Source organism: Penicillium alfredii (assembly GCF_028826965.1).
Source record: "Penicillium alfredii strain IBT 34128 chromosome Unknown utg000009l_segment0_segment0, whole genome shotgun sequence".
NCBI lineage: Eukaryota > Fungi > Ascomycota > Eurotiomycetes > Eurotiales > Aspergillaceae > Penicillium > Penicillium alfredii.
The window spans coordinates 1,900,200-1,927,765 of record NW_026622706.1 but is presented as its reverse complement, the minus strand read 5'-3'; the positions used below and the strand labels follow the sequence as shown (position 1 = coordinate 1,927,765).

Here is a 27,566-nt window from a genome sequence, read left to right as displayed (position 1 = left end):
CATTTAGCGCGCGTACCATGTCCCTTTTGAGGGTATGGGGACGGGGACACCGCGTTACATCATCATTAATGCCTCACTCGAAACCCACTTGGGGTAAAAGCGACGATGCGGGGCTCCAGAAAATCCAAAAGTTATAAAGTCGATCGAAATCCCCCAGGAATTCCCTTCTTTCTGCAATCAATTGCAACTATTACCATTTCTACCTGAAGACCACCGGCACCATGAGACCCTCATTCCTTTCTCCCAAGCTCCGCATCGCACCTCTTCTGGTAGCAACGCTGAGTATCCTAGCCACAGGATGCACAGCAGCCACGGTAACCAACAGTCTGCTCCTCGCCTCAATCGCCGAGCAGCTAGCCCTACCCGCCATGACCTGGTCTGCCAACGGCACGCACACGGCCAAGGGTTTCACCACGCAGCAAGCTGACACCGCCAGCGCCGAGGGGCTCAAGGCCGACTGCGACAACATCAACCTCAACAAGAAGCTGGCTACCGACTTCCGCAGCGACGTGCTGGGTGCGGGCGTCACGGGCTTTTTCTTCAAGTGCGAGAGTGTCAGCGCCGATACCAACAAGTACTGGTTTACGATCAGTAGTGGGAGCTCGGCGCAGATCGATAAGCTGTGTGATTCCAATACCAAGTATCCGATTGTCTTTGATAAGCAACACAATACTTGGTTCATTGATGAGCCTTTTGATTGTGCTAGGCGGACTAGTCCGACGGATGTTGTTGGATCTTGAGTTGGCATTGGGGGCAGATACGAACTTGTTGATGTGGACCCTTTTTAAACGGCATTTTGTCCCGGTGATTTTGTGACCCTTCCCTTTCTCTTGGATACCCCTGTTCGTTTCTTCACAGGTGTCAAATGTCTTGGCTGCACTAATTAACCCTCGATTGCATTGCAATGTGAATCCCATCTACATTAGGGTACAACAAAGACAACGAACCCTCAAATCTATGAAGATCCGAAAATTCAATCTTTGTGCGAGCGAATCAAAAATAAACACAATGGTAAAAATACAAATCCATGTCCCAACAGTATGGATTACAACACCTCCCCTTCCCACTTCATCAACAACCTCAGCCACATAAACAGCCCTCCGCCTTCTATATAGTTCACTCCTGACCTGTTCGCGCTTCCGCCAAATCCAAACCCCACTCGGTCTTTACTTCCGGAGTCAGCATACCCGACTTCCGGAGGATAGTCTCCGCGAGAGCGGGAACAGAGTCACTGGTGAGGATCTCAAGGATCTGGAGGTTGGCCTCCAGCTCGCGAGTAATCCAGTTACGGATCTCAATTGCCACCAGCGAGTCAAGCCCATACACCGAGATAGGCGCACCGGGATCCAGTTCCTCGACGGGGCGCATGAGGATACTGGAGACCTTTTGGATCAGTGCAGTCACAACGATAGTCTCGGCGCTGTCACGCCCACGAGACTGGCGGACCGCAGTCGCAGGCGAGATCTCCGTGCTCGTCTGCGCGGGATCTGCCAGGGCACCGGCTCCCGCCAATGTGGACAACCGCAGCAGATGCGAGAGCTTGGTGTCGTTCACCCAGAACGGCTGCTCGGTGACCGGTGTGGTCTTGACGCCGTCGAAACCGACCACACAGTGGCCTTCACAGGTTTTCTGCATTTCCTTGCGCATGGCTGCAGTGACCAGCCCGCGGATGTCGGTGGCATCGATGGACTCGGTCCCGAGTTGCTGGGCGATTTGCTCGCGCTTCTGGTCGTCGGAGAGGTAGCCCACCCCACGCACAATGGGCAGGTCAATTGTTGTGCATGGTATCTTGGCTGTCTCTGGGTACTGGGCCAGTGCTGCCATGAAGCTGCCACTGGCGGCGTAGGCGGATTGGCCTAGATTACCGACGAAACTGGCGGCTGATGACAGACTCACAAAGAAGTCGAGGGTGTCGCTGCTGTTGAGTGACTGGATTGTACGTTGGAGGTGCCAGATTCCGTGGACTCGGGGTCTTATGACAGTTTCGTAGTCCTCGAAACTGACCTTCTCAAAAAGCATGTCCTGGGTGAAGTGTTAGCGGCATGTCACACACTGTTATTCAAGAAACAAAAACTTACGCGGAGAACCATCGCACCGTATACTACACCGCGCACTGGAGGCATTCGACTGAGAAGTGGAGCAAGGTTCTGCTCCACGCTCTGCTGGTTGGAAACATCACAGCGACAAACCTCCACAGTGACCCCCTCGCTCTTGAGGTCTTGGACAGTCTGTTGGGCTTTTTCAGTTGATGCGCCGCTCCTGGAAACCAACACAAGATGCTTTGCTCCCTTCTGAGGCATCCAGCTGGCGATATCGAGACCAATCCCGCCAGTTCCTCCAACAACAATATAAGAAGCATCAGGCCGGAGGAGCTTCTCTTCTTTCCGTGCCGGGTGAACCTGTCAAATGCGTCAATAAACTGTTCATCAAAATTTTCCATTTGGAATTTTCTCCCACCTTTACCAAAGCATCATCCGTGACTTCAACAACCATCTTGCCAATTACTTGCCCGCCCTGCAATGCACGGAACCCAGTCTCCACCTCGGAAATCGGCAGTGTAGTAACCGGCCAACGCAAGTGGGATTTTGTCTCAACAAACACCTTGAACGAATCCCGCAACAGGCGCTTCAACAGTTTAGGACGCTTTTCCCTCACTATGCCCAAGTCGACCGAGGCAAATGACAGGTTCTGGTTGAAGTGAGCCATTTCGAGCCGCGAGTTCTGCGTGATGTCCCGCTTGCCCAGCTCGATAAATCGGCCGAACGGGGCCACACACTCGAACGTTGCTTGCAGGGCATCGCCGCTCAGCGAGTTCAGAGCAACGTCCACGCCCTGCCCACCGGTGGCTTCCTTGATGCCTTCTGCAAATGAGGTGTCACGACTGAAGAATATCTGCTCTTCCGGAAGCTGGTACGTCTCCATCAGGAACTTCTTCTTCTCCAGACTGCCAACAGTTGCAAAGATCCTGGCTCCGAGGCGTTGGGCAATCACGATCGCTGCTTGCCCGACGCCCCCAGCAGCGGCGTGAATGAGAACGCTCTCGTCCTGAGACAGTCTTCCCAGGTCAACTAGAGAGTAGTAGGCAGTGCAGAACACGGCGGGGATGGATGCGGCGACTTCCCATGACATGTCATCTGGGATAACCCATGCACCAGAGGCCGGGCATCGCGTGTATGTTGACAAAGACCCCGGCGACATCGCGCAGACTCGATCGCCTGTCTTAATATACCTGACGGCAGCGCCCACTTGGGTGACAACACCGCTGCACTCTTGGCCAAGTTTGTTGCCTTGCAGCTGGCCCATCGCCATCAAAACATCGCGGAAATTGAGGCCTGTACAGCAGACCTGGATCTCAATGTGGTCGTCGGGCAGAGGGGATGCACGGGAAATGTCATCGGTAAAGTACAATTCGTCCAGCACTCTGCTATCCCCCGCCGTGAGTCGCAGGGGCCGATCCTGTTGCTTGAAGAGCTGCATCTGAGGCGGGGCATCGGTTGTTTCTTGCTGGACGCTCAGGTTCAGAGCTTGGTTGTCAAGCAGACGAGGAACACAGATCCGCCCATCGCGAACAACAAACTCCATGTCGCCCTGCATGAGCTGCGACTTCTGACAGAAGACCCCATTAAATACCTTGAGTATATGGTCCACTGCCTCTGCATTGGGCATACTCTGCCGCTCACCCAGATCTAATGTTGCAAACTGGAGCCCTGTCTCTGATCTGACCGTCCGGGCCAAGCCGATTGCCATGTTTGCGCCGAGGGACTGGGGGTTGTATTTGTCGTGACGGATAGGCCAGAGGAGTCCTCTTGCGCGACCCACCAAGCGTTGGAAGGCTTGGAAGTTCTCCCGGCTCAGATGTGACAGCACAGATCGGTCCATGCCACCCAGGAAAATGCACCATTTCCCGGTCACATCGATCGAATCCAGGCTCGTTGCTGTGGTTGGTACAACGCCGGTCATTTTCCGCATGCCAGCTTCCAAGCTCAGTAGTGACAAACTGCCGAGTGATTCGGTGCCAATAATTGCCACGTCGCCAGGGTTTGTTGGCCCAGTTCTCGGGGCATTGGCCGTGGACATCATGAGACAACCAGATTGGTGCGAAGCACCCGGATATTCTTCAATGCAGAGCTCAACACCGGCGAAGTCGTTGGCTTTCATAACATTGCTCCACCCATCAACGGTGAGAAGAGGTCCATCCTTGCGAAGGTCATCACTAGCGAGCCACCAGCCAGGCAGGAGCGCGAATGGGAAATGCCGAGCCTTGGGGACAGTTTCTTCAATTAGCATGATCTTCCCGCCAGGTCTCAGAAGAGAGCGAATGTGGGCCATGGTTTGGTTGATCTCCGGGGTGGCATGCAAGACGTTGCAGGCAACAACCAAATCGTACGATCCGGTCTTGAAGCCCTGCCCGACTGGATCAGCAGAGATGTCGAGTGTTTGATATGTCATAAGATGGCCCCAGCTCTCGAATTTCGTTCTCGCTTTCTCAAAGAAACCAGGCGAGATATCCGTGTAAGTGTAGTGTCCGAACCGGGGCGTGGTGCCAGCATCACCGCCGAGGCTCTGCAGAATGGGAAGAGTGGCACCACCGGTTCCAGCGCCGATTTCGAGAATGTTGAGCTCTGGGTTCTGGTGGGCCATCTTGTCGACGCAAACCGAGGCGTTGGCATACGCCTCGCGCAGACTATCTAGGTCTTGGTAGTGCTTGCTGAGCATATCGTTCTCAAGAAGGACGGTCAGGGCGTCGACTTGGCCACGGAGAATTTGGGGCAGCAGGTTGCCAACTGTGCATGTGGTGTCGAAGGCACCATTGATCATCCGAGCTGTCTCAATGGCCTTAGTTGACATCTCCTCCGCTGGGCCAACCGTCTGGCACGTCTTCTGGGCCCAGCGATAGAACTTCTGATGGTAGGTCTCAAAAAGATCAAACTCGTCTTCTGGGACAGAACGCAGAACCTTTCGTAGGAAGTGCTCTGCCACGCAGTCCAGTTGATGCATTCTTTGCCCACCCTTGCCATCGCCAACGTCCGGTCGAGAGAGTTGCTGGTAGTCGTCGCCAGACAGAAACTCGAAGCAGGGCTCCCATTGCAGCTTGTAGCATATAGAACTGGGCGCCCTGTCCTTGGAGCCCTTGATTTCGTTGGACACAGGCACAAGCGTGATTCCATCGATGTCAATAATGACATTAGACGCGTTGTTGGGGTCGGTGGCAGTGATCCAGTTATTCTCGGGGCTGCTTGCGGACTTCGTTTTCGCCTGGTGACCAGAAAGTTGAAGTTGAGTGCCAGCTCCCAACTCGTGCGTCAAAGAAACTGAGATGTGTCGTACATGCGACGGAACGTGAGTGGTTTTCGGTCCTGGCTGGCCAAAGCCTCGCATCACCCACATGAGTTGACAGCACTGGTCAAGTGTAACTGGGTGGACAATGCACTTTGTCTCATACTCGTGGGGCATGCAGGTCTTGGTGTCCGGAACCCGGATTGTGGCCAACGCTCGCTGATCGGTGCTCACTGAGATATCGGATAGTCCCTGGAACAGGGGCCCGTAGTGAACGCCGCCGTCGGTAATGTTGTCGTAAAGGACTTCACGGTCAATAGGCACTGTGCAGGAGGCACGCATGTCCAAGGATCGCTTGGCGAGCTGTGCGGCAGTTGCCGCCTGCCGTTGAGAACCATTCACCGGGTTGATCTCCTTGGCCTCTTCCACTATAACAAACCCATTACAGTGCTGGTCCCATCCTCGGCCTTCAGCCCAAGAGAAGACCTTGAACTCATGCCAGCCAAGCACTGATTTCCCTGGTGCCTCACTCCGACATGGGCGTAGACTCAGCATGGTTTCGACGGATGAGTTGTCCGGGATGGTGAGTATACGGCTGATGGAAATATCGCGGAGATTGATCTTTCCCGGGGTAAGATGATGCAGCTGCGCCTGTTGAGAGATTGCCTCCATGGCCATGGCGAGAAAGCCGGTCATGGGATAGACGTTGCTGTCGTGTACTCTATGTTGACGGATCCATGGATGGTCGTCCACGCGGATGATGTTCCTCCATCGAGGCTCAAGGTCCACATTCTCCATGGTGAGAGAACCCAGAATATCATTGCGCGGGAATTTTCGACGATAGAGATTGTCTGTTATCCGTGAGTTAACCCAGTATTTCTCGGTGTGATTCCACGGGTATTTGGGAAGGTTCGTCAGGACAGCGGGCTTGCGCTTTGTCTGGCCGAGATTGGGGAAGTTGACGGCTTGGAAGTTAATCGTCATTCCCTGGGTAAACAAGGAGCCTGCCATGTGTTGAACAGCTTCAATGGCATCCATTTTGCGCTTCAAGGTGTGGATGTAGTGTACATTGCGGGTCGGGGCATGGGTGTGGATAATGTCCTTGACGGGGGTCTGGAGCGCAGGGTGTGGCCCAACTTCGACCAGAGAACTAATTTGTGTGTCTTGTTCCGTCAGAAGACTCTTGACACCCTTGACAAATTCCACCCGCGAAACCAGGTTATCAACCCAGTATGAAGCGTCAAGGGCAGCCCCCGGCACCACCTGGCCACGAACGGTGGAATGGAAGGGGATCTCAGAAGCACGGGGTGCGATTTTTCCAAGCAATGACCTGTATTGTTGGGATACTCTTTGCATGTGGTGGGAATGGTAGGCGACCTCGACCTGCAGTCTGCGGGTGAAGATTCCTTCTTTGTCCAGGGCGGTTTGGAGTTCGGTGATAACATCTCGGTCTCCAGATAATGTGACGCTCGATTCACTGTTCACACAAGCGACGACTGCTCTTTGGCCTCGCATCGCATCGAGAATCTGCTGAACCTCTCCGGCGTTGGCTCCGACGGCCAACATGGCTCCCTGGACGGACTTGTCGTTCGTCAGAAGGTTTGCCGCAACACCACGAAAGTACGCGACTCGGACACATTCTTCCACTGTCAGGATACCTGCCGCATACGCTGCAGCAATCTCGCCGCTGGAGTGGCCGACTACTCCCTTGGGATGGACTCCCCAAGATGAGAGCAAGTCCACCAGCGCCAGTTGGACTGCCGTGCAAGCTGGCTGGCTCATGTATGCTGCAGAGATTGAGCTTGCAGCGGGGTCGCTCAATAGAAGTTCATCTAGTTCACGGTAAGAATATAATCCAGGGAATGTAATGAATGAAGCCATTCCAAAGAAACTTACCAATAATGGAGAACTTAGCACCAAGGGACTTCAAGCAGCCATCCACAGTCTTGAGCGTTTGGTTAAAGACTGGGTATGTACTCAATAGCTCCTTGCCCATCCCGTGCCACTGGGCACCTTGGCCAGTAAACACAAACCCGACGGTGGGTTCACGAGAAGAGCGGACAGGCTCAGGGTTGTTTGAGAGGGTGCCAATCAAGTCAGTGTGTAGGGAAGCAGACACGGCTATCCTCCACGGGTGGAAGGTTCGTCGCTGGCCTAGGGTGTAGGCTATATTATCCATCAAGCTGTCATCAAACACAGGTGGGTGGAGGTCGATATAAGTCACCAGCTCGTTGCCAAGCTGGATAACAGCGCGTTTATCATGTCCGGACACGACGTATAGCCTGCGGCCGAGTGGGTCTGTGTTCTCTGCGCCCTCACCCTCGTTTCGGGGACCGCGCTCCAAGACAACGTGGGCGTTGGTCCCGCCAAAGCCAAAGTTGTTCACGCTTGCATATGGCTTGCCCCGCGGCCATGGTTGGAGTTTCTTGGGAACCTGGTGATTGGATATTAGCTACCTGCTGTGGATACGCTGCGAGTATCAGAGTAGACCTACCTTCATATTCCATTTGTCCAAGGGAATCTCGTTATTTGCTTTCTCAAAGTTGCAATTGGGCAGCACGAATCCTCGCTCCAGCATCAGCGAGGTCTTGATGACGGAGATGATTCCACTGGACCCCTCCGTGTGGCCGATGTTGGATTTCACAGAGCCCACGAACAGCGGTTGTCGTGGTGTTCGTCCCTCGCCAAACACCGCATTCAGTGCGGCAGCCTCGAGGGGATCTCCAACTTTGGTGCCCGTTCCGTGGGCCTCGACGTATCCCGTCAAGGCGGGATTGAGGTGCGCTTCCTTATAGACGTGGCGGATCAACGCCTCCTGCGCCTCGCCGTTGGGCATTGCGATGCCCCGGGTTCGTCCATCTTGGTTGAGTCCGCTGTTGACAATAACAGATCTGATCGCATCGCCAGCAGCCTCGGCATCCTCGAGCGACTTCAATATGATACATCCGGCCCCCTCGCCGCGACCAAAGCCGGTGCCTCGGTGGTCAAACGTATATGATTTTCCAGTGTCGGCGAGAAGTCTATCATGTCATGAGTTAGCTTCCCTGCGCAGAATCAAACAAAACGCCGTCTTCAGATATTCTATGCGTACCTGGAACGTGTCATAGACACAAAGGGCTCGGGGACGAGGTTCAAGTGGCAACCGCCGACAATCGCAATAGAACACTCGCCATTCCGAATACTCTGGGAGGCGAGATGTAGAGCCGATAAACTGGACGAGCATGCCGTGTCGACCGTAAGACTGGGGCCGCTCAAATCAAAGTAGTATGAGATGCGATTTGACTGCAGTGCCGTGGCAGTGCCTGTCGAGGCATACATGGGAACCGCCTCAACATCCTTGGTGTTGTTCAGCTCGTAGTCGGGATACGAGGCGCCGGCAAACACGCCAACACGGCGCCCGGAGATCGAGTGATTAGGGATACCGGCATTTTCGAGGGCTTCGTACACGCATTCGAGCATGATGCGCTGTTGCGGATCAAGAGAGCGTGCTTCTTGGAGAGTGATATTGAAGAACGGCGCATCGAACAACCCAACATCTTCGTCTAGGAAATGTGCGCCTCCCGGGTTAAACGAGCCGGGCCGGTCAGGGTTCGGGTGGTAGAAGGCATCGGCGTTGAATCGGCTCTGCGGCATGGGCGACCAGGCGCTTCGGGCTCGCGAGCACAGATCCCAGAAATCCTCGGCTGTCGACACCTGCCCTGGTAGACGGCAGGCCATGCCGATAATGGCCATGCGCTTGGGGACATTGCCGGGCATCTCCTCTTTCATCATGTTCTTGGTGTCGGAGACAGGCGTCCCAGCCCCGGAGGGCGGTTGAAGGCGCATTCTCGAGCAGATTAGGTCACACTTCTGGTTTCTTCTTTTTTTCTTGTTTTTTTTTTATTCTCCGATGTTCCGATGTTCAAGTCATGTACCCGACACTGGATTCACCAGTACCTGGACAAGTGTCCTCGAGAACGAGAAAAAGGACACAAATTCTCCGGGAAAAAACTAATATATAGTAAGCTGTATCACGAAGGAGCCATCTGGTGATCATCGAGTCTCCCAAAAAAAAACAAAAAGCACCCCAGTAGGAGGCAAGACAAGGACGTTCTGATCTCACGCCTCACTTGTTATGGAGGTGATCCCGCCCTTGCATAACTGCCAGGCGTGTAACTGCCGATCCTTTGTCTAATGCTGACCAGGAACACGGGGGATTCTCGATCGATAGGGCAAGGATAGCCTGGAGTAGGGGTCCATGCCTTTGTTGAGGTGACGCATGGCTACTCCAGTGCCATACAAGGACCATGCAGGAAGGAGTATCAAATAATCCAATCGTTAGTTTTGCCCCGTCGGCTCTATGACTGTAGATCCCGATTAAGGAGATCGGTGCCCTGGCCTGTTGTAGCTCAACCCTTCGGGCTATTGTTTGGACAGCGGCCCTTGCTAAAGTGAGGGTGCATTCCAGCACAGGGGCAAATCTCCCTGTGCTGGCCCTGGCAGTAGATTCCAAGTGGCATTGCTTTCTGGCCAACTCCTCACGCCACGATCCTTCATATACTGATACCGCAAGTGGTGATTTTGTGACTTCTAGTTCTATCTGTTGCGTTTAGCACGTCTCGCTCACCTCGTGCCCTTGTCCACCATGAAATTTCTGTGCTTACCTGGAGGCTATTGCAGTGCCAAGGTATGCTGAGTGGCTTTAGACTCTCGTGCTCGTCCTAGATTTGCAGAGAGAGGTGCTAATTCCTTGGGATCCCAGGCACTCCAAACACAGCTGGGTAAGTCGAGTGCAACGAAGCTTTTGCTGGCTTCGATCTAACGGGAGCTCCCGCGGTGGGTCCAGGACCGTTCTGCGATTCTCTCACTTCGAATGGAGAGGCCCGGTTCTTCTTCACGCAGGGCACCACGCCCGTCTATCCCCCGCCAGAATACGAAGGGTTTTTCGGGCCGCCACCCAATTTCACCTTTGCCGAGCCCGACGGGCCCAGCAAATTCAACATGCGCGACTTTCCGAAACGCGACACGCCCGAGGCCACTATGAAGGACGCCCTAGAGCTGGCGGGCCAGCCGACCTTTTCCAATATCCGATTAGTCGTGGACCGACTCATTGGCATTCTGGACAGTGACGAGGATATCGCCGGGGTCATCGGGTACTCTGAGGGTGCGGAGATGGCGGCCTCGCTCATTCTGGAGGAACAGAGGAGACACAAAGAGTCGGGGCGCGAGCCTCGGCTCAAGTGCGCGGTTCTGATGTGCGGATGGCCCCCGATGGACCCTGTCACTGGTCAGGTCGTCCTGGCCGATGAGCATTTCGGGGAGGAGATCATCAATATTCCCACCTGCCATGTCATCGGCGCGGCTGACCCGTTTCTCGATGCGTCCATGGCTTTGTACAATTTGTGCGATCCGGACAGTGCAGAGCTGTTCGACCACGGTGGTGGACATGTTATCCCGCGAACCAAGAAGACGGTCGACGATCTCACTGGGGTTGTCCGGGACATGATCCTCTCCGTTGGCTAAGATGTAGGAGAGTACGTCAATCGGGATTCTTCTTTTCCAACGACTTCGTTTCCAAGTCAAAACAACTCTACATTCGGTTATTTTTCTCTTCTTGGATTTCAATGATCATGAAAGCGTTTTATAAAATCCCGAAATAGCAACATCATCACACCCATGAATAAACATCACCAACCACTACCCCAACAACGGACTTCTCTCTGCTCCATCGTCCTCTTCTTGATTCTGGCCTTGACCACTGACAAGACTGAACAAAGTCATTAGGATGCCACAATCGAGAAACCCACAGCAAACTGGCTGTTCCTCTTGGCTATCGACCTCCGCGGACTCTGTCTCCTTCTCCTGCCGCGCCCGCTGCACAAACCACACAATCGCAAACCCGAGCGCACCCAGAGCCAGGGTGCTCAACACAGCCACGCCAACCGCCAAAACAGTCATGGTACTAGCATGACACCCGAAAGGCAGGGCCCGCAGCTCCCATCGTTCTTTGGGGCCGAGCGGGCAGATCTTGGTGGACTGGAGGGGGGCAAGGATGGGGAGACGTGCTTGATTTGGAACACACGTTGAGGACTATTTCCCATAGAAAGAAGAAAAGAACACACAAGCGAGTTAGCAGCCAATGGCAATAATAATCGGGGGGCAAATCGATTGCGTCGATTTGGTATGCATCTGACACGTAGAACAAGGGCATCGAGGGGGGGAGTTGAAACATAGTCGGGCGATGGGAATGTAAGGGATTTGAGTGAAACTCGAGTGGATATTATAGCAATAGAATGCATAGGGGAAAGCACAAGGAAAATAAAACCAAAATATAGAGGGTAGGTAATAGGAAAGAAGTAAACAAAAGCAGCGGCACCTACAATCGCACACCAGCTGCAGGGCACATCCCCCGCCAAACACTCCGAACACGACTGTCGCCGCCAACAGGCATAGAAGAGCGGATCGTCCAGGTTGTTCAAGGGGCTGAAGCTGTGGTTCCTCTCGATGCCCACGTCCTCGGACATGGTTGTAGGTCTCAACCTCTTCAAGTCGGGAGGGAGTTCATGTAAGGCACTGCGGTCGTTGAACCTGGGAGGATATTCTCCTTGCCGCAGTCACGCCACAAGCATTCCAGTTTGGAGTGGCACACGGTGGCTTGGACAGTAAATCGTGTCAATCCTCTCAATTGTGCGGGGAATGGGCCCCAGCAAAATGGTTGATAGCGATAAGAGAGAGGGGGAGGGAGATATAAGAAAAAGAAAGGGAAAACAAGGGATGCAGGCGAAGTAACACTGCAGAACACATCACTCGAACTGGTCCGTGTTGATGGCACGGGGGCGATCTGTCGGATAATAAAACCGATTCTCTCCTTGAAATGATTAGGTAACAGTGATATACTTGAATATTGAGTCAAACAGTTTATACTCAATATTAGCCCCGATCTATGGAATATCCTTATCCTAGATGTTATATTTCCCACATAGCGGAATTGGCATATACTAGGAATCAGGTCGTGGTGAGTAGACGGAAGCAGGCATAAAGGTATATAATTAGGAGCTACAAGAGAAAAGAAAACGAGCAAACCAAAACAAAACAAAGCAGACACTGTCGATTCCCAACAATCGTAACACCGTCAGACATCCCAGTGCAGCAATCAGGCCGACCCACACTAGTCCCAGGCCACGGCCGATCTACACTCGGATGAAGTCATCTGGATAGGCTATGGTGATACAGGTACATTATGCTAAAATCAAAATTTTGCATGACACAGCGTGAAGCAACATGGGTTTCATGAGAATAGCCAGATGGGGGGAGGTAACACTGGCAATCCAAGGCGCCCTTCCTCCCTCTCAAGTCAAGAAGATGGCCATCACCAATTCGCCACATGATATATCCGAACGTGCAAAAAGATTTCCAAAGTAGGAGGATGAAACAGGGAGACAAAGGATGGATCAGACTACGCGCTTGACCTAAGCCGTCGAATTGAAGAATAAGTATCATGTCATGGTTGCCCGAAGGATGGATGCATTTGCATTTCAAAAGAACCAACTCACCTCGAAGAATCGCTTCAACCACCACACCTGGAAAATACCCTCGCCAATCACCACAGCCAGCTGGAACAGACTCCACCACTTGACTCGATTGTTGGTGCTCTCGGCGGTATTCCGGTGCACGCGCTCGCGGACCACAATGTACGATTGCTCGTCCTTAACCTGCGCCAGAGCCTCGGACAATCGGCGGACTAAAACCGCATCTCAAATCAGCATTGTGTTCTTTTTTTTATTCCCACCTCTTTTCTATCCTTTCCCAGAATCTGTCACCTACCTTCGGTTTCCAGGGGGTCCTGCGACATCTCCGCCTCCGGTACGTAGACAATCCCGTGGACGTTGAAAGAGACCTCCTTCGAGTTGGACGTCCAGCCCTCGTTGCTGAAGCAGTAGTCGTACTGGCCGTCACTGTGTGCAGTGAAAGAGTAGTCCTCGTTGGAGACGGCTTGCTTGAAGTATTGGCGGTTGTGCAGGGGATCCTCGACCTAGACATGGTCATCAGTCATATGTGTTTCCAAACCAATTCCTCCAGCCATTGAACTGAGATCATCTCCGAAACTGAGATAGCCCAGCTCGGACAGAAAATCAGGAGAACCCGACAGTAGAAAAGAGAGGGGAAGGTGCATACCCAAAAATCAATGTCGAGGTTTCCACTCCCCCCAAACTCCCGATCACCGACCTGGAAGGTCACGGTCATGACATCGTCCTTGTGCAAGGCCTCGTGGAAGCATTCTCGCGAGTGAGCCTTGAGCTGGATGGTGTGTGCGGTCGCGGCGGAGAACCAGCCCAGCGCGGTGACCAGGAGGGTGGCGGCGGAGAATCGCATGGCAGGCAATTATGATCCCAAACTCCTCGTTGCGGGTAGAGATCGGTTCAATTTGTCGGGGAGAGGGGGCGTGGGGGATATTGGTGGGTTAATTAGTGGACGTGGACGAGGTTGCTAACGCGCAAGGTGTCAATTGGGGACGCTCGGGCCACCTCGAGTAAACACGCCGCTCTTGATGGGATGGCCTATACTCCAGGCATTGATACGATCTTGGTGCACTATATGGATGACAAGGATCAGAAATTTACTTGGGAATAAAATAGATATTGATGGCTTTGTTGAAAGAAAATGTGAAAATCGTCAGCTTCAAGCGAAACTGGGCATGTCAACCTACGGGTGACCACAAGGGTACCCAAGACAATATTCAACATTCAATCTGCCCACACAAGAGCAGATGTCGATGTAATAAGCTCCATAATATACAGAACGAATCATAGTAGTATGAACACTGGCAAAATACTTTCGGGGAGATCATCTGAAATAGGTGGAAATAAGCTACAAGAAGTGAAAAGGGGGAAATATGCCCATGAAGATAAAAGACAAGGTGAGAAAAAAAGAAAGAAAAAAGTGAGTATAAATATAGAACAGTCAGAAAAGAAAAAGAGTGGCAGGTTGGCTATTAGGAAGTATGTAGTGTCAGAGGTAAACGAGGGGAGGGAGGTAGGATTCAATGTACAAGAGAGGTGGTCAAAGCAGGAACGAATGCCAGAAGAAAAAAAACGGGGTGGTATCAAATCCGAAAGCACAAACCGGGAATCACAGGCACAGGCCAGGGACTTAAAAAAGGAAACGACAGGAAAGAAAGTGAAAAAAAAAAAAAAAAGAGGGAGAGCGCTGCAAGCTTCAAAAAACCCAGAATGGAGGAAGACAGGAGAGATTTGGCAGTATAGCCCGAGAAAAAGCAAGAAATAAAATCGAGAACAAAGAGCTTTCAAAACAGTCTAGAAAAGATTCAAATCAAATGCGCGATCATTCTTGGGCGGAGATCTGTGGCCCAAACGGGCTTTCATCGGTCGTGTCCTTGGGCGACGCCGAAACCATCCCGTCACCCGTGCTCTCACCATCATCTGCGAAGTTGTCTTCTTCGTAATTCGCCGGCTCGGCATCGTGGTCATAGCTCGAGCGACGCAGAAGCGGTGGAGTCTTGGGCGGTTCCGCAGCAGGAGCTTCCTGGCGAAGGGAACCTCTTCTGGGGGTGCTGACCCCCCGCAATGGCCGGCTTTCCGAATAGGCTCGTCCCGAGGCACTGGTGTGCTGGACATTCTGGCGCATGTGGGAACTGGGAGGTGTCAAGAGCCCCGACAGGAAGGCGCCGGCATTGCTGGGCTTCGACGGGGTTTGATCTGAGCTCCCATTGGCATTCTCCCGACCCTTGCGCCAGTTACCCCAAGCAGCCGCGGCAGCCAGAGGAAGAGCGCGTGGCGAAGCGGTGATGTCGGAGATGGAGGGCAGTGATGGGAGGCCATTCCCGGAAATGGCGCGCTCCCGTTCCTGCTGCTGCATTTGCAGGTTGGCCTTCAGGCGAATAGCTGCATCGCGAACGGCATGTTTGTTGAACGTCGGTTGGGATAGAGTCTTGATGATATCCTGCAGATCGTCGATGCGGACGCCGAGAAGCTCTCGCAACCAGGTAATCTCAGTGTCCCTCTCCTTGACCTTATTGGGAGCATCCTTGTCCACGGAGGCAGCCTCTTGCTCGAGCTCCTCGATCCGCGTCTCACGCTGCTGGAGCTGATCTTGAAGAACAAAGATCGATTCACGCAGGGCCTGAGGAGAGATCCTGTCAGGCTCTGAGGGTCCCTTGCTGAAGGACATGGATGGCGAAGTCGAGTGAGAGGGTGCCGCAGGGGTCGGGGATGAGCCAGGGCCTGCCTTAGCACTGTGAGCCACTTCGGCAGCAGCACGAGCAGCAGACTGGGCGATCTCAAGCTTTTCTTCGAGGTGCTGCACCCGCTCCTGTAGATGTTGCGTCTTGTCATCCGCCAGAGCCAGGCGGTCCATCAGGTGGCTCTCCCCGCGTGAGCGGTCTTCAGACGAGTTGTGAAGGGCACGAGCATGGCGTTCACGGAGGTCATTGAGACCCCGCTCATGCATCTTGCGCTGGTCTTCAAGAGCAAGTTCCTTAGACTCGGTAACAGCAGCCACGGCAGCAGCCTTGGATTCATTGGCCTCTTCCAGAAGCAGTTCATAACGTTCCCGGGAGGTGTCAGCGTCCATGCGCACATTATCCATCTGGTTCTGGAGGCGAGTGATTTGGGCTTCCAGCTCGGCGCGCACAATGTTAACCTGGCTGTTAGAGGCATCCAGGTCCGCTTCCATAGAGGATCGCGTACGTTGAATCTCCACACGGCTGCTCTCACGAGCTTCGTTGAATTCGCGCTCGAAGCGAGAAGCCTTGAGTTGCAGGTCATGGTTCTCGGACCGCAGGCTGGTGATCAGCTCCTCAAGTCGGCCATTCTCTTGTTGTGATTGCTCATGGATGAATCTCAGCTTGACGGCCTCCCTCTCCTGTTTCTCGAATTCGCTGATATCGTGCTCCAGCTTTTCGCGCAGCTTGACTTCACGGGCATGAGAGGCACGCAGCTCATTGTACGCGGCGGTCTTCTCTTCCTCCTTCCTGCGCCATTGAGCTTGCTCGCGTGCGATTTCGGCCGTTGCGTTCACCATGTCAGCCTGGAGGTGGTCGAACTTCTCGGCCATGTTCTGTCGAGCGGTCATACTATCCTCAATGCGAGTCCTCAGGTGATCAACGGTCTCGTGGAGAGATTTATTGTCACGCTTGGAGGTTTCAAATTGGCGCCGGAAGTGATCGCTTGAGACACGGTACTCGTCCAGCGTGCCTTCAAGGGCGATATTCTTCGTGGAAAGCTCGGCAATGGTGACCTTGAGTGTCTCGCTCTCCTCGGAAAGGGACTCGGTACGGAACTGCATCTTCTCGAAGTAGGGAATCTTCTCTTCCTTGAACTGAAGAAGACGAGATTCAGCGTCCTCAGCGGCAGCACTGTGACGGGCAGCGTCCTCTTCGGCCACCTTCAAAAGATGCTGGAGCTGGGCCAAGGAATCTTGGGCATCCCGGCGCGTCTTGTACTCGTTCTCGGCACGCTCGTCAGCCAACCGCAACATGCTCTTGAGCCCGTCAATTTGAAGCATCAAGCTGTCCGCGCCGATCTCGTCGGCATCCGACATCCGCGGGGTTTGCTGGGCCAACTGCTTAGCCATGGTTTCCTCGACAATCTCGCGCATTTCCCCGATAGGGTCTTGGGCCAGTTTCTTGATTGTGAGGGCCTGGAGCTCAGCAATGCTCTCCTTGAGTTGCGACATATCGCCATGGCTGGAAGGCGGCGGTACACGATGGGGCAGATCATGGGTAACCAAAGCCTCCATGACAACATTCTTCAGCATATCCAGCTTGCGATCCCTCATATGGTGAGGTGACCGAGCCCTGGCCGAAGATGTTTCATGCTCGCCATCGTCCTCATCGTCAGCATCGCTGTCTTCAATCTCCGCAGATGTGCTGCGCAGCACTCTCCTGCTTACGGTGCCGGAGGCGATTGATGCCACGGACGTTTGGATAACAGCCAAAGCACGCTCCATGGGTGTGAGGCGGTCGTCCAGAGCGGAGCCAACGAGATCATTGATTCGGCGGTCGAAGAATCGATTCCGGTTCATGAACTTCTCATCCTCGCCCGAAGAGATCATGTCGTCCCAATCGCTGACATGGTCGTTCTCGGTAATAAGCTGGCGAACAGGCGACTGCAGACGAGATACAACACTCTTTTGCGGAGAAAAAGTGGCCACACTTTGGGCATCAGCGTCCGAGCCCAGTTTGGGAATGTCGAGCTTGTAGTTCTTCGGACCCCCACCGGGGCTAGGGCTGGGCGCGTCACCTCTTGCCTTCGCAGACCCGAAACGTTGTTCTTTAGTAGGACCACTCACAGAGTCCACGAGCTGTTGCGGCGGAAGAGGAGTACCCTGTCTTTCGATGCCGACGTCCGAGTCGTTGAGCTGTTCCATAATAGCGTTCAACTCCTCGTCATCCGGCGATTCGCCCGCGGAGTCCTCGTTGAAGTGCTTGCCATACTTAGGGGCGGCGGCCTGCGGTGTTTGCACTTGCAGCTGAGCCTTGTCGTCTTTGGTTTCTTTGGGCGACGACTTCTTTGGCTGGGGCGGCGGGCTATCAGTAGCGAAGCGAGAAGCCATAAGGCCACCTTGTTTCTTCTCGGCGGGCTTCTTCTCTGCAGGCCTCTGCTCCGTTGGCTTCTGTTCTGCCGGTTGGTGCTTAGCTGGCTCCTTCTCAGCAAATTTCGATGGCTGGACCGAGGTCGGGACAAAGCTGGGAACGACGGGCTTGAACTCAAACGGCTTGGCTGTGGGTGACAGCATTGCGCTCTTGGTGGAGTCCTTGGATTCCGTAGCTGCATGCTCAGGGGTCTTTTGGGTCGCGGTTTGCTCAGGCTCCGGTTTTGTGGCCGCAGCCGCAGAATCCTTATGCTCCGTTTGAGATACCTCGTGAGAGTTTTCAGCTTGGACGGGAGATGCAGTACGGGATCTGTTTGCACCGCCTTCGTTCTTCACGTCGAACAAAGTCCACGTGGTAGCCTCACTGGCGGGCGTACCCCTGCGGTCCACAGACTTGCTTTCCTCAGGTTGGGCATTCTCTTTGCCTTCTGCCAGAGTAGGGAGCGTACTCGAGGGCTGGATGTTGTTGGTCTCGCCCAGGGGGTGTGTTGAAATACTATACCGAGCCTCGCCTTGAGCATGGCCAATACCCCGGCGGGCACGCTTGTGGCGGTCTGTCGGAACAGGTCGCCCGTTCTCGTTGTCAACAGTCTCAGTTTCCTCTTGCTTGGTCTCAGGCTCAACTTCGTCGGGCCGCACAATGGGGATCGCTTTAGATTTCTTCGCCGGTTTCGAAACCTCGGAAAGATCAATGTCGCCAAAGATCTTGGTCCGAGGGGCCGACGGTTGCTCGGAGCTGGCGTTTGAATTAAGACTAGCAGATGGGTTGAATACAGGCGCATCCACATTAAATGAGGCCGCAGAGAACTTGAAGCCTCCGGGGTTTGGTTTGGGGTCTGGATTGACATCTGCATTCATTGAGCCATCCATCATTCCAGTGGGAGCAAAGCCCAGTCCCGGGGCGAAACCAAATCCTTGTTGGTTCATGCCACCGAACTGGAACGTATTATTTCCAAATGGTGCAGGCTGAGGTGCCAAAGAAGCCGTAGGGTCGAACTCCCTCGCCCCGACGTTAAGTGATGATCCTGAGAGCTTCGAATGATGACCCTGGAATGAGCCAGCGCTTTGATGCGGCTCATGCCAGGACCCCTGGTTCGGCATGATACCACGTGTGTGCGGTGACCCCGTCACGCTGGGGTTTGTATCGAGATCAGAACCCTCGTGCCCATGTTCGCGTGGATATTGCCCTCCATAGAACTGATCCTGTTGTTGGGAGAACATGTGGGGTGTTTGATGGGAGATATTTTGGGCTTTATGATGATCATTATCCGGCAATGCCCACCGAGACTGGACCAGATCGGGGTTAAGACCCTGGTGGCCGGTATCATGATCGTCCTCATCCAGCTGCCGTTCAATTGACTCCTCCAAGTGGTAGTCCGGATGTGTCATTTGGTCCAGCCCTCTTTGCAGAGTTTCACTCAAATTATGACCATGCCCACGGGGAGTCGGGTGAGCAATCTCCACATTCGACGCGTGGAAATGATCCGGGTGTCCATTGACAGGGGTCTGGGGGTAATGGAACGGCAACCCCTCTTCATGGACATTGCCGAAAAAGTCTTTATCATTGAAGCCAGGGTGGAAGGGCCCTTGCTCATGCAGCGGCGAAACAGGAGAGAGCATGGATGAAAAGTTGTGCAGTCCGCCAGGCCCAGTCGACGCGTTCGCTTGGCGAGCATTGATGAGGCTCTGCGGCGTCATAGAGCCTTGAGCAGGAGGCGTGGGCTGGAATTGGAACGGGAAGCCAGACATCATGTTCTGCTCGACGCCCATGAATGGTGTCTGCACGCCGAATTGCGAGGCAGGCGAAGCCAAAGACCCAATGTTCGCACTAGTGGCTGCCGTCGTCTGGCCAAAATGAGGTGAGAAGGGGTGGACCGCAGCCAGCGGGTTGCTTCCTACGGAGGCAGTGGGAATCGGCGGCGACGCGATGAGGCCGGGGAATGGCGTGGTAGACTGGGTTGCCGGACCTGGGGAAATGGAGGGCCCTGGCTCGTCGTCACCAAATGAGACGCCGAGCGCGCGCAGCTTCTCCTCTTGCAGATTGGCAACGTAGGCATCCCAGACGGCCTTGTCGGGAAAGTTGACGACATATTTTTGGCCGTTGGTGTTCTCCGGTACATCAAATCCATCGAGGAACAGAGGACGACTAAGGCCCCCGAGGCTGGTCGGCTCAGAGGGGTTGTCTGTGTCTCCAATACTGAATCCACGAACATCATATCCTTCCTCTTCCCATTTCTTCAATCGATTTTCGACATCTCTGCGGCTCAAAAGGTGATGCCCTGTTTCTTCCGAGCCTCGCTTATCATGCAGGGGCAGTTCGATGATGCATGCTTTCCCACGCCAATTCAGCTTCTTCCTTCGTCTCGGGGTCTGAGTGGATGTTCTGTTAATGTCAGAAGCCTGCCTCTTCACAGGATCCGGCCTGGAAGGGCCTTCTGTATTCGTAGGTGCCGGCGATTCTTCTGTTGACTTTGCCGGTGGGGGAGGCAGCGGCTTCTCGACGGGCGAGGTCACCTCAGTAGGAGATTGGGAGTCCTGAAGGTCTGACATGGTGTTCTGTGGGGGGTCCTTATCGTAGGCGAATCCCCAAAAGTCCTCCTGGCGCAAGGTATCTGTGCGTTTGTGCGAAGTCTTCTTGACTTTGGCGCGTGCAGCAGCTCTCCGACCAACGAAATCCGCAAGTTTGGGTGTTTTCAACAGGTCGTCGCGAAAGTCGTCCTCCAAACCAAGCCAGTCGTCTGATTGGTCGTCTGCTAGTTGATTCTGCGCAGTGAAGAACGATGGTGCCTCACTTCCTGAATCGTCGCTCAACCAGTTGCTGCGCTCGGTTCTGGGCTGGCCCGAGAGGTACTGATTGATCCAATCCTGGGTAAAATCCCTGATCGACTTGCCTGCCTTTTGGCCTTGGTCTCGCTCAGGCGACTGCTGAAGGGTACCGTTCGTGGCAGACGATCTCCGGAGCTGGGTATAATTGATGACCGACGCGACTGGCGAGCTATCACCAGATCCGTGATCAACACCGGCGTATTGACTGAGAGTCAGCGACAATCTCCGGGTGCTGGGTGCCGCATACGGAGATCCCCAGGCCGTAGTATAGTAGACGCTACTTTCAGCCCTCCGATTATCCGGTGACGACGTCAGAGATTCCCCAGATCGTTGGAATGTGAGGAATGGCAGCGGCGGGGGGTCGAGGGTGATACTCGGAGAATGTCGCTGGGCAGGGGAACCAGCAACCGACGGACTCGAGTCTGGCGGAGAAGACAAGAGCAGAGACGGTGTCGGACGCGATTCGTCGCGAACGGGGCGCGTGTCTGTCGGGTGAAACGGTGGAGAAGACGCCGAGAAAGCGGAAGAGACAGAGGGATCTAGATCTGGACAGCGATCCAACACGGGGTATCAGCATTGCTGGAGGGGTAGAACCGAAGGGAGAGACTCGAATCGCGTGGCAACGCGGAGAAGGGGGGGGGGGGATTCCAATTCCAGAGCAGCACACCAAAAAAAGAAAAAAGCGAAAGCGAAAGTCCAAGTCAAAAGAAAGAATCAAAGATTGAATTGTATCAATCACATATACACACCTTCCGTGTCGACTCCTGCAGCAAGCACTTGCTTGCCGCTCCACTTATCTTCCAGAATGTTGACGCATGGAAATCCAACCGGAATTCAAAAGATTGGCAACAGACAGCCCCGAGGGAAAGACAGGCTGTCTTTTCGCGGAAATCCTCCCAATTGGAACGCAAGAGAGAATCACACGTTCTCTCTCTTTGTCTCTGTAGACACGCAAGGACAAGGTGGGAAAGTGTCGGGGCCACTAAGGGGAAACGGTAAGAAAAAAAAAGAGAGAGAGGCCAGTCTTGTCTCGTCACGCCCTCGATCGTCGGTGGGCTCGCCCCCATACAATAATTTGCAGGTCACTGGTACTTAGCCAACTATAAGGAGTCTGTGCACAGCTGCGGGTACACAGTACAACCCATAAGAAATACACGTCCGACAATGATTTGCTACGAGTTCACCTTGGAGAAGGCTGTTTGGGGTGCGCTCAGGCGATACATAATATACATCACAATAATATCAAGGAAAGAAATCATGGCTTGAATTATGGGTCCATTCTGACCCTTGCCTGCGCAGGTACCCAAGAACCCAACGCAGAAGGGATTGACCGCCACAATTTGAGGACTCGGCACCTCGAGTGATGGTGTCATACGCTCACTCCCTTGCCGGAGTCTCAGTGTGAGAGAACATAAGAAACAAAAGAAAACAGAATACTCAATGGCAAAGGAAAAAACGCGAAAAACAAGCAAGACGCGGTTCGTGTCGGATTTCAGGGGTAGAAGAACCACGGTTCCGCGGGCAATTACCGGGCCTCGGGAATACTGTAGATTACACTGTACAGTGCCTGTACCTCCAACATGTAGAGTGAACACATACAACTCAATTATTTCCAATTGCACCCGGGAATCGTCTCTATATGATTCATCTCATTCGAAAAACAGTACAATCCGAAGAAATAGGATATCTCCCACACACAATTCAGTGGATCGCCATCTATTTCGGGCAGGCGGTGTCGAACTTGAAATCGCGGTTACCTTTGAACAGACCCCAGTGCTTCTCGTCGGCCATCTTGCCGTTGTCGCCCTTGCTGTCGGGCTTCCACGACTCGTCAAAGCCCTCGAAGTAGAATAGGTCAACACCCCATGCGAGCATACCGCAGACACCCTGTCGCCAGAAGGTCTTGGCGTTCTGCGTACCAGCCTTGGCCGCCTCGTAGTCGGAGCCACCGTCTCGGAGAGGGTTAGTACTCCAGCACAGAATGATGGACAGGTGGGAGAAGAAGTTTGGGAAACGTACCGGTAGGCCAGCCAGTTTCGCCATTGACAACCGTGATTTGGTCGGCTTTGTCGCCAGCAACCTTCTGGATGTGCTGCATCGCCTTTGACATGTCATCGAAGTACGTCCAGTGAGATTCCTCAGCCTTATGGCCCTGCCAGTAGGCAAAGGCATTGGACAGACTGTTGGGAAAATTAGCGCGAGAGATATAATGAAGAAATGGACCGGATTCCACATACACATATTTCACAATGGGTTCCTCGGTGAAGAGACTGTCCGCGGTTCCGTCGGCGAACTTGTTCCAGCTGTCGGCGGTACCGACAAGGAGCTTGTCGTTCTTCAATTCCTTGGTCACGTAGTCGTGCACCACTTTGATGTACCGGTGGAGCTGCGGTCCGGTCAAGTCGCCCCGGTAGAGAGCCTCCGAGCCGACAGTGATGGCATGAACGGCGTCATCCTGTCCAGAAGTCGAGATCGCATTCTTGACAGCAGCCCAGTCACCTTTGAACGAAGCATCATTGGTGCCTTCGTCATCCTTGCTCGGGGCGCGGCCGACCCTAGAGAGTTCAAAAGAAGTTAAAAATCAGCTCCAATTGGGCACTCGCGGGGAGAGTAGAATGGGAAAACCTACCAGATCCCCAGGACCACCTTGAAATTCTTTGCCTTGGCGGCAGGCAGGATTCTTTCGGGGGTGTGACACTCGGTGCCGGAGTAAGTGCGGACGAGGTTGGTCAAATCCTTCAAAGCATCAAAGTCGTTCTCATAGTCCTCCCGTGACTTGCAGGATCCGTCGGCATTTCTGTTGCCCAGCGAGAAGCCCAGCTTCCCACGGGCGGCATCCACCGCCGGGGCGGCAGCCAGGAGTAGGGGAAGAAGACCAGTCAAACGCATGATGTGCGAAAAGAGCGAATGAATGAGTGGCCAATAAAAGACAAGAGAGTGACAGTAACAAAAAGAACGGAGAATTTTTATCAAAAGAATGAAAAAAGTGGAGGTCAAAAGTGGTGGAAAGAATGGAGAATGGAGAATGGAGAGAAGGGGGCGAACCCCGACTTTAGCACGGGCAGGGCTGCCGAGCTTTTCAGGCGCCAAATGACAGTGAAACCGGTGGGTTTTCAGGGTTTCAGGGTCCTTTGATTATGATTGGATCGACTGTTGATTCAGACAGTATCTTTTGTTTATGTTATTTTGTTTATTCTATTTTATTTTATATTTTATATTTTATGTATCTTATTTGATTCTATGTACAGTCCTCACCAAATCCCCAAGTCCAAATACTGTGGAGCCGGAGAAATGCAGGAATCGATCGGCCAAGCTCGATCTCTGCCCTACGAGCCTGAAAGAGCAGGTCTTGGGGATGTGACCCGGCTCGTACGAGGTACATCCTCTTGACCATGAAATATCTACAAATTCTGTATCGGTTTTCAATCTTCAGAAAAAAAAAAAAAAAAAAAAAAAAGCATCAAGTACTTTCTATGATTTTATAATTAGCAGCCCTTCGACTGATTTCGTATCGTCAGAGTGGAGAATATATAAACAGAACAACCGAAGAGTATACAACCCCAACCTTATTGTTCTACTCCACTATCCTCACCACTGTTCTTCAACCATGTCCAAATAGCCTTGCACCAGAACCAGATCTCCAGAGACCTGGAAACACCCAAAATTCCAATCAAAGACACCTTCATGTTCTTGCTGAGGCCGAGTCCCTGAAAACTCATGGTCGGCGGCTCCAATTCAACAGGACTGGACTTTCGACTCAGACTTGGTTCTGTTAGAAGTCCTTTCCAAACACACAGCGTGTGTCGCGGCTAAGAGTGGTCAAGTTAGGTTGATCAGCCTGGGAGTTATCACGATATACTTTAATGGTGAATTGTCTTAAGCTTTAAACAGAGGCCTTGTGGTTTATGTCGTACTATGACGCTTTGGCAAGAGTATCAAAAGTATTAGATCGAGTTATTCATTGTTTTCTGCTTCCAGAGACCTAAATGCTGTGCTCGCTGTAGACATGACCCAGCCATGGCTTGGAATAAGGGCACAAGATGATCCGAAACTCCAAAAACCCCCAACCACATCACTCGGAAGAAAGAACACACCAGCTTTACAGGTCGATATTCTTCTCGCGTAAGTACAGCTCCTTGAGGAGTTTCAGCTGATTGACACTCATAGTTTGTCGGGGCAAAGACGGCGGCAGATCCAGAACGGCCTTGCGCATGACAACTAGGCCAACCTGCCCAAAGAAACCCAAGATTCTGTCGCCAGAGTACCGCAGCATGGACCCCAACAGAGTGATCTGGGTTTCGGGCATTTCCGAGGCAGGAATAGCCAAGATCTTGTGGATCGACGACCAAAAAATCGTGTTGGGGAAGGGGTTCTGGCGTTGGGTCCGGCCAAAGTTGCGAAGAGTCAGCGACGCAAATCCAGCGCCCAGGGCCGTCATTCGGTCCAAGTGGGCTTGTTCACTGATGAAGGGGCCGCCGGATTCTTCGCGCCACCAGCCCAGCGCCTGTCGGCCGGCCTCGGTCTTCTCGTTACCAGTGAACCCCCAGAGAGCCGGACAGACCACCCGGTACTTCGCCCAGAGAATGTCGGACATGTGGATCCCCTGATACATGAATCCATCCATGGAGAAGATTTGTGCGGCCACAATGCCGATCGGTTCGGCGTGGGTGAGGTTGATGGATGCCTCGTTGATAAGCGCAGAGATCAACGACTTGGCGAAGACGTTGAGTCCATAAATCAGTAGAGCCGGCACCTTGTTTTCGGTGTTTGCGATACGCTCAGGAGGAAATGCGAAAAATTGGCGGACATCTACGCTGGGCTCGGGAATAGAGGATGCTTTCTCAAGTTCCGCACGAATCTGCTGAATCTAGAAGCCAAGCAGGCCTGTCAGTATTCGAATCAATGAGGGTGATTGTACAAGATAGCCGGCACATACTTGCTGCTTGTTGGCGCCCTTGCCATCTCGAAGCTGACCAACGCATTTTTTGATGGACCGGCGCATGTCCCCCATAGCCTGCTTGACCGCGGGTTGCTGCTTGGCCGTATTGCGCAACCACGTCCGCATTTCTTTGAGAACCTTGTGAAGCTTGACATAACGCTCCTGGGTCTGAATCTCTTGATCGGTGAGGCGCCCGCCACCGATCTTCTGTTGTTGTTGGCTTCGAGCTTGCTGCTCGGCCTCTTGTTTGGCCTGCTCGGCCTTCTTGGCTGCTTCTTCCTGCTTTCGCTTTTCAGCTTCAAGCCGTTCTTTTTCCTTGCATTCCTTCTCCTCCTGCGCGGCCCGCCGCGCTCGCTCGGCCTCCTCCGCAGCCTTCTTCTCAGCTTCCTCTTGGGCTTTACGCGCCGCCTCGGCACGTGCCGCCTCCTCCTGTTCACGGCGCCGTTTCTCGACCTGCTCGCGTTCAATGCGTTCTTGCTCCCGGCGAGCTGCCTCCTCCTTTCGAAGGCGCTCTTCTTCCTCTGCCCGGAGGTATTCCCTTAGCGTGCTTTCGGCCTCTTCACGGAGTCGGTCGTGGAAAGCCGCTGCTTCATCGAGGGCAGCCGTATGCACTGCTTCTCGTTCGCGGTCGACGCGGTCAAGATTCTCGTAGAAGGTCTTTCGCTCATAGGCCTTGACCTTTTTCAGTTCGGTGTTGAAGAGCTTGACCTGCTCGAGGTCTCGTGCAAGGTCGAGGATCAGCTGCTTGGATGGACTATCCAGAGGCGGCACGTGGATCTTTCCTCGAGTCATGTTGAGGATGTTGAGGAGTGTGAAGGTATGGCCGAATTCGGGGTAGGTAGGGATTTTCGTAGTCGGGTTAGGTGAAGGAGAAAAGGGAACGCGTAGAGTTGCTAGTTGTTGTGAACCCAGCTTAGCCACGCGCAGTGAAGATTGCGATCAGAGGATTCATGGTATCATTTGAGTAGTGGAAAGTGAAGGAGTGTATTCTCGCATTCGTTTGAGTCGCGGAGTACCAGTCGCGAGTAGTTCGAAGAAGGCGGGTTTAGAGGGCTTGGTTGGGGAGTCGAGCTTTGAATTTGAAAGTAAGACAATCGGGGTCAATAGCGAGCGAATCGATTGTCAATTGTCCCATGAATAAGGGACCGTCAACAATCGCGTAGTTCTCTGAATAGCGACTCCATGCGATCCCAAGCTACAATCGCGACAATGGTTAGCAGAATGCAACGGATTTTATTTGCTCGAGGGCATTCACACTGCGGGGGAAAAAGAATATGAATGAAATCCACATACCGCTCTCAAACAAACACCCCGAAGTCAGCTTGGAATCAAGCAATTGCGATGAGGCGTTGAGAGGCCTTCGGGGAAATAAATTACGAGGGCTCCAGCCTCCACGCTGAGTCAGCCGGACCCGCGCGCAACTGTGGTTCCTTTGCATCATCGTGAGCATCATCCATTTAAAGCCGGAGCTTGTGGATGGGAGCTCCTTGATTAGACACATGCGATAGACAAAACACCCGGGATTTTTGGACAACCCTCAAGTTTCTTTGGGGTATTTTGCGGGACCGTCCTCGCCCTAAGCTGGCCTCATCATCAGACCCCAACGGACACGCCTTGATCGCCCTAAGACCAAAGCCAACTCACTAGTAGTGCCTAAGGTATAGTTGGTAATAATCAAGGAGGGGTCCCTGATTCACGTCGGTGAAACCACAATCGACCACCATGGGGAATCCTGTCCATTCCTAGTATTCTCTGAAATAAGGCTATGTCGTGTATGGGGGAAGTCTACGGATGCATCAGGATGATGAAGAAGTGGTAGCAATGGAGATCATCCATGGACTGACGATGTGGCGTTCGGCCTGTGACAGTCACGGTATTTACCATATTTACCACTGACTGCTCCATCTCGTCCCACTCCACCGCCCGATGATTA

At 53.3% G+C, this 27,566-nt stretch overlaps 8 protein-coding genes across 8 annotated transcripts; 2 read left to right on the top strand and 6 right to left on the bottom strand.

Annotated features, from left to right (window-relative positions):
• Nucleotides 1-221: 221 nt before the first annotated feature.
• Nucleotides 222-740, top strand: NUU61_006636 (uncharacterized protein; the record flags this gene model as incomplete). Its single annotated transcript, XM_056657163.1, has 1 exon — nucleotides 222-740. One exon carries the CDS (start codon nucleotides 222-224, stop codon nucleotides 738-740), a length of 519 nt encoding a protein of 172 aa, XP_056509963.1.
• A 376-nt stretch (nucleotides 741-1,116) lies between these two features.
• Nucleotides 1,117-9,102, bottom strand: NUU61_006635 (type I polyketide synthase; the record flags this gene model as incomplete). The annotated part of the gene is made up of 6 exons (XM_056657162.1): nucleotides 1,117-2,022; nucleotides 2,079-2,399; nucleotides 2,458-7,109; nucleotides 7,174-7,711; nucleotides 7,772-8,297; nucleotides 8,369-9,102. 6 exons carry the CDS (start codon nucleotides 9,100-9,102, stop codon nucleotides 1,117-1,119), a joined length of 7,677 nt encoding a protein of 2,558 aa, XP_056509962.1.
• A 799-nt stretch (nucleotides 9,103-9,901) lies between these two features.
• Nucleotides 9,902-10,779, top strand: NUU61_006634 (uncharacterized protein; the record flags this gene model as incomplete). The annotated part of the gene is made up of 2 exons (XM_056657161.1): nucleotides 9,902-9,943; nucleotides 10,048-10,779. The coding sequence occupies 2 exons, from the start codon at nucleotides 9,902-9,904 to the stop codon at nucleotides 10,777-10,779; spliced, it is 774 nt and encodes a 257-aa protein (XP_056509961.1).
• A 174-nt stretch (nucleotides 10,780-10,953) lies between these two features.
• NUU61_006633 (uncharacterized protein) lies at nucleotides 10,954-11,780 on the bottom strand (the record flags this gene model as incomplete). Its single annotated transcript, XM_056657160.1, has 2 exons — nucleotides 10,954-11,346; nucleotides 11,637-11,780. 2 exons carry the CDS (start codon nucleotides 11,778-11,780, stop codon nucleotides 10,954-10,956), a joined length of 537 nt encoding a protein of 178 aa, XP_056509960.1.
• Nucleotides 11,781-12,791: 1,011 nt separating this feature from the next.
• Nucleotides 12,792-13,629, bottom strand: NUU61_006632 (p24 family protein; the record flags this gene model as incomplete). The annotated part of the gene is made up of 3 exons (XM_056657159.1): nucleotides 12,792-12,997; nucleotides 13,081-13,288; nucleotides 13,432-13,629. The coding sequence occupies 3 exons, from the start codon at nucleotides 13,627-13,629 to the stop codon at nucleotides 12,792-12,794; spliced, it is 612 nt and encodes a 203-aa protein (XP_056509959.1).
• A 969-nt stretch (nucleotides 13,630-14,598) lies between these two features.
• NUU61_006631 (putative myosin class II heavy chain (MHC)) lies at nucleotides 14,599-21,271 on the bottom strand (the record flags this gene model as incomplete). The annotated part of the gene is given in 2 exon segments (XM_056657158.1): nucleotides 14,599-21,239; nucleotides 21,259-21,271. The coding sequence occupies 2 exon segments, from the start codon at nucleotides 21,269-21,271 to the stop codon at nucleotides 14,599-14,601; spliced, it is 6,654 nt and encodes a 2,217-aa protein (XP_056509958.1).
• Nucleotides 21,272-22,410: 1,139 nt separating this feature from the next.
• bgt1 (1,3-beta-glucanosyltransferase Bgt1) lies at nucleotides 22,411-23,583 on the bottom strand (the record flags this gene model as incomplete). Its single annotated transcript, XM_056657157.1, has 3 exons — nucleotides 22,411-22,646; nucleotides 22,714-23,249; nucleotides 23,324-23,583. The coding sequence occupies 3 exons, from the start codon at nucleotides 23,581-23,583 to the stop codon at nucleotides 22,411-22,413; spliced, it is 1,032 nt and encodes a 343-aa protein (XP_056509957.1).
• Nucleotides 23,584-24,793: 1,210 nt separating this feature from the next.
• Nucleotides 24,794-26,425, bottom strand: NUU61_006629 (putative RNA export mediator Gle1; the record flags this gene model as incomplete). Its single annotated transcript, XM_056657156.1, has 2 exons — nucleotides 24,794-25,561; nucleotides 25,631-26,425. 2 exons carry the CDS (start codon nucleotides 26,423-26,425, stop codon nucleotides 24,794-24,796), a joined length of 1,563 nt encoding a protein of 520 aa, XP_056509956.1.
• Between the last annotated feature and the right edge of the window lie 1,141 nt (nucleotides 26,426-27,566).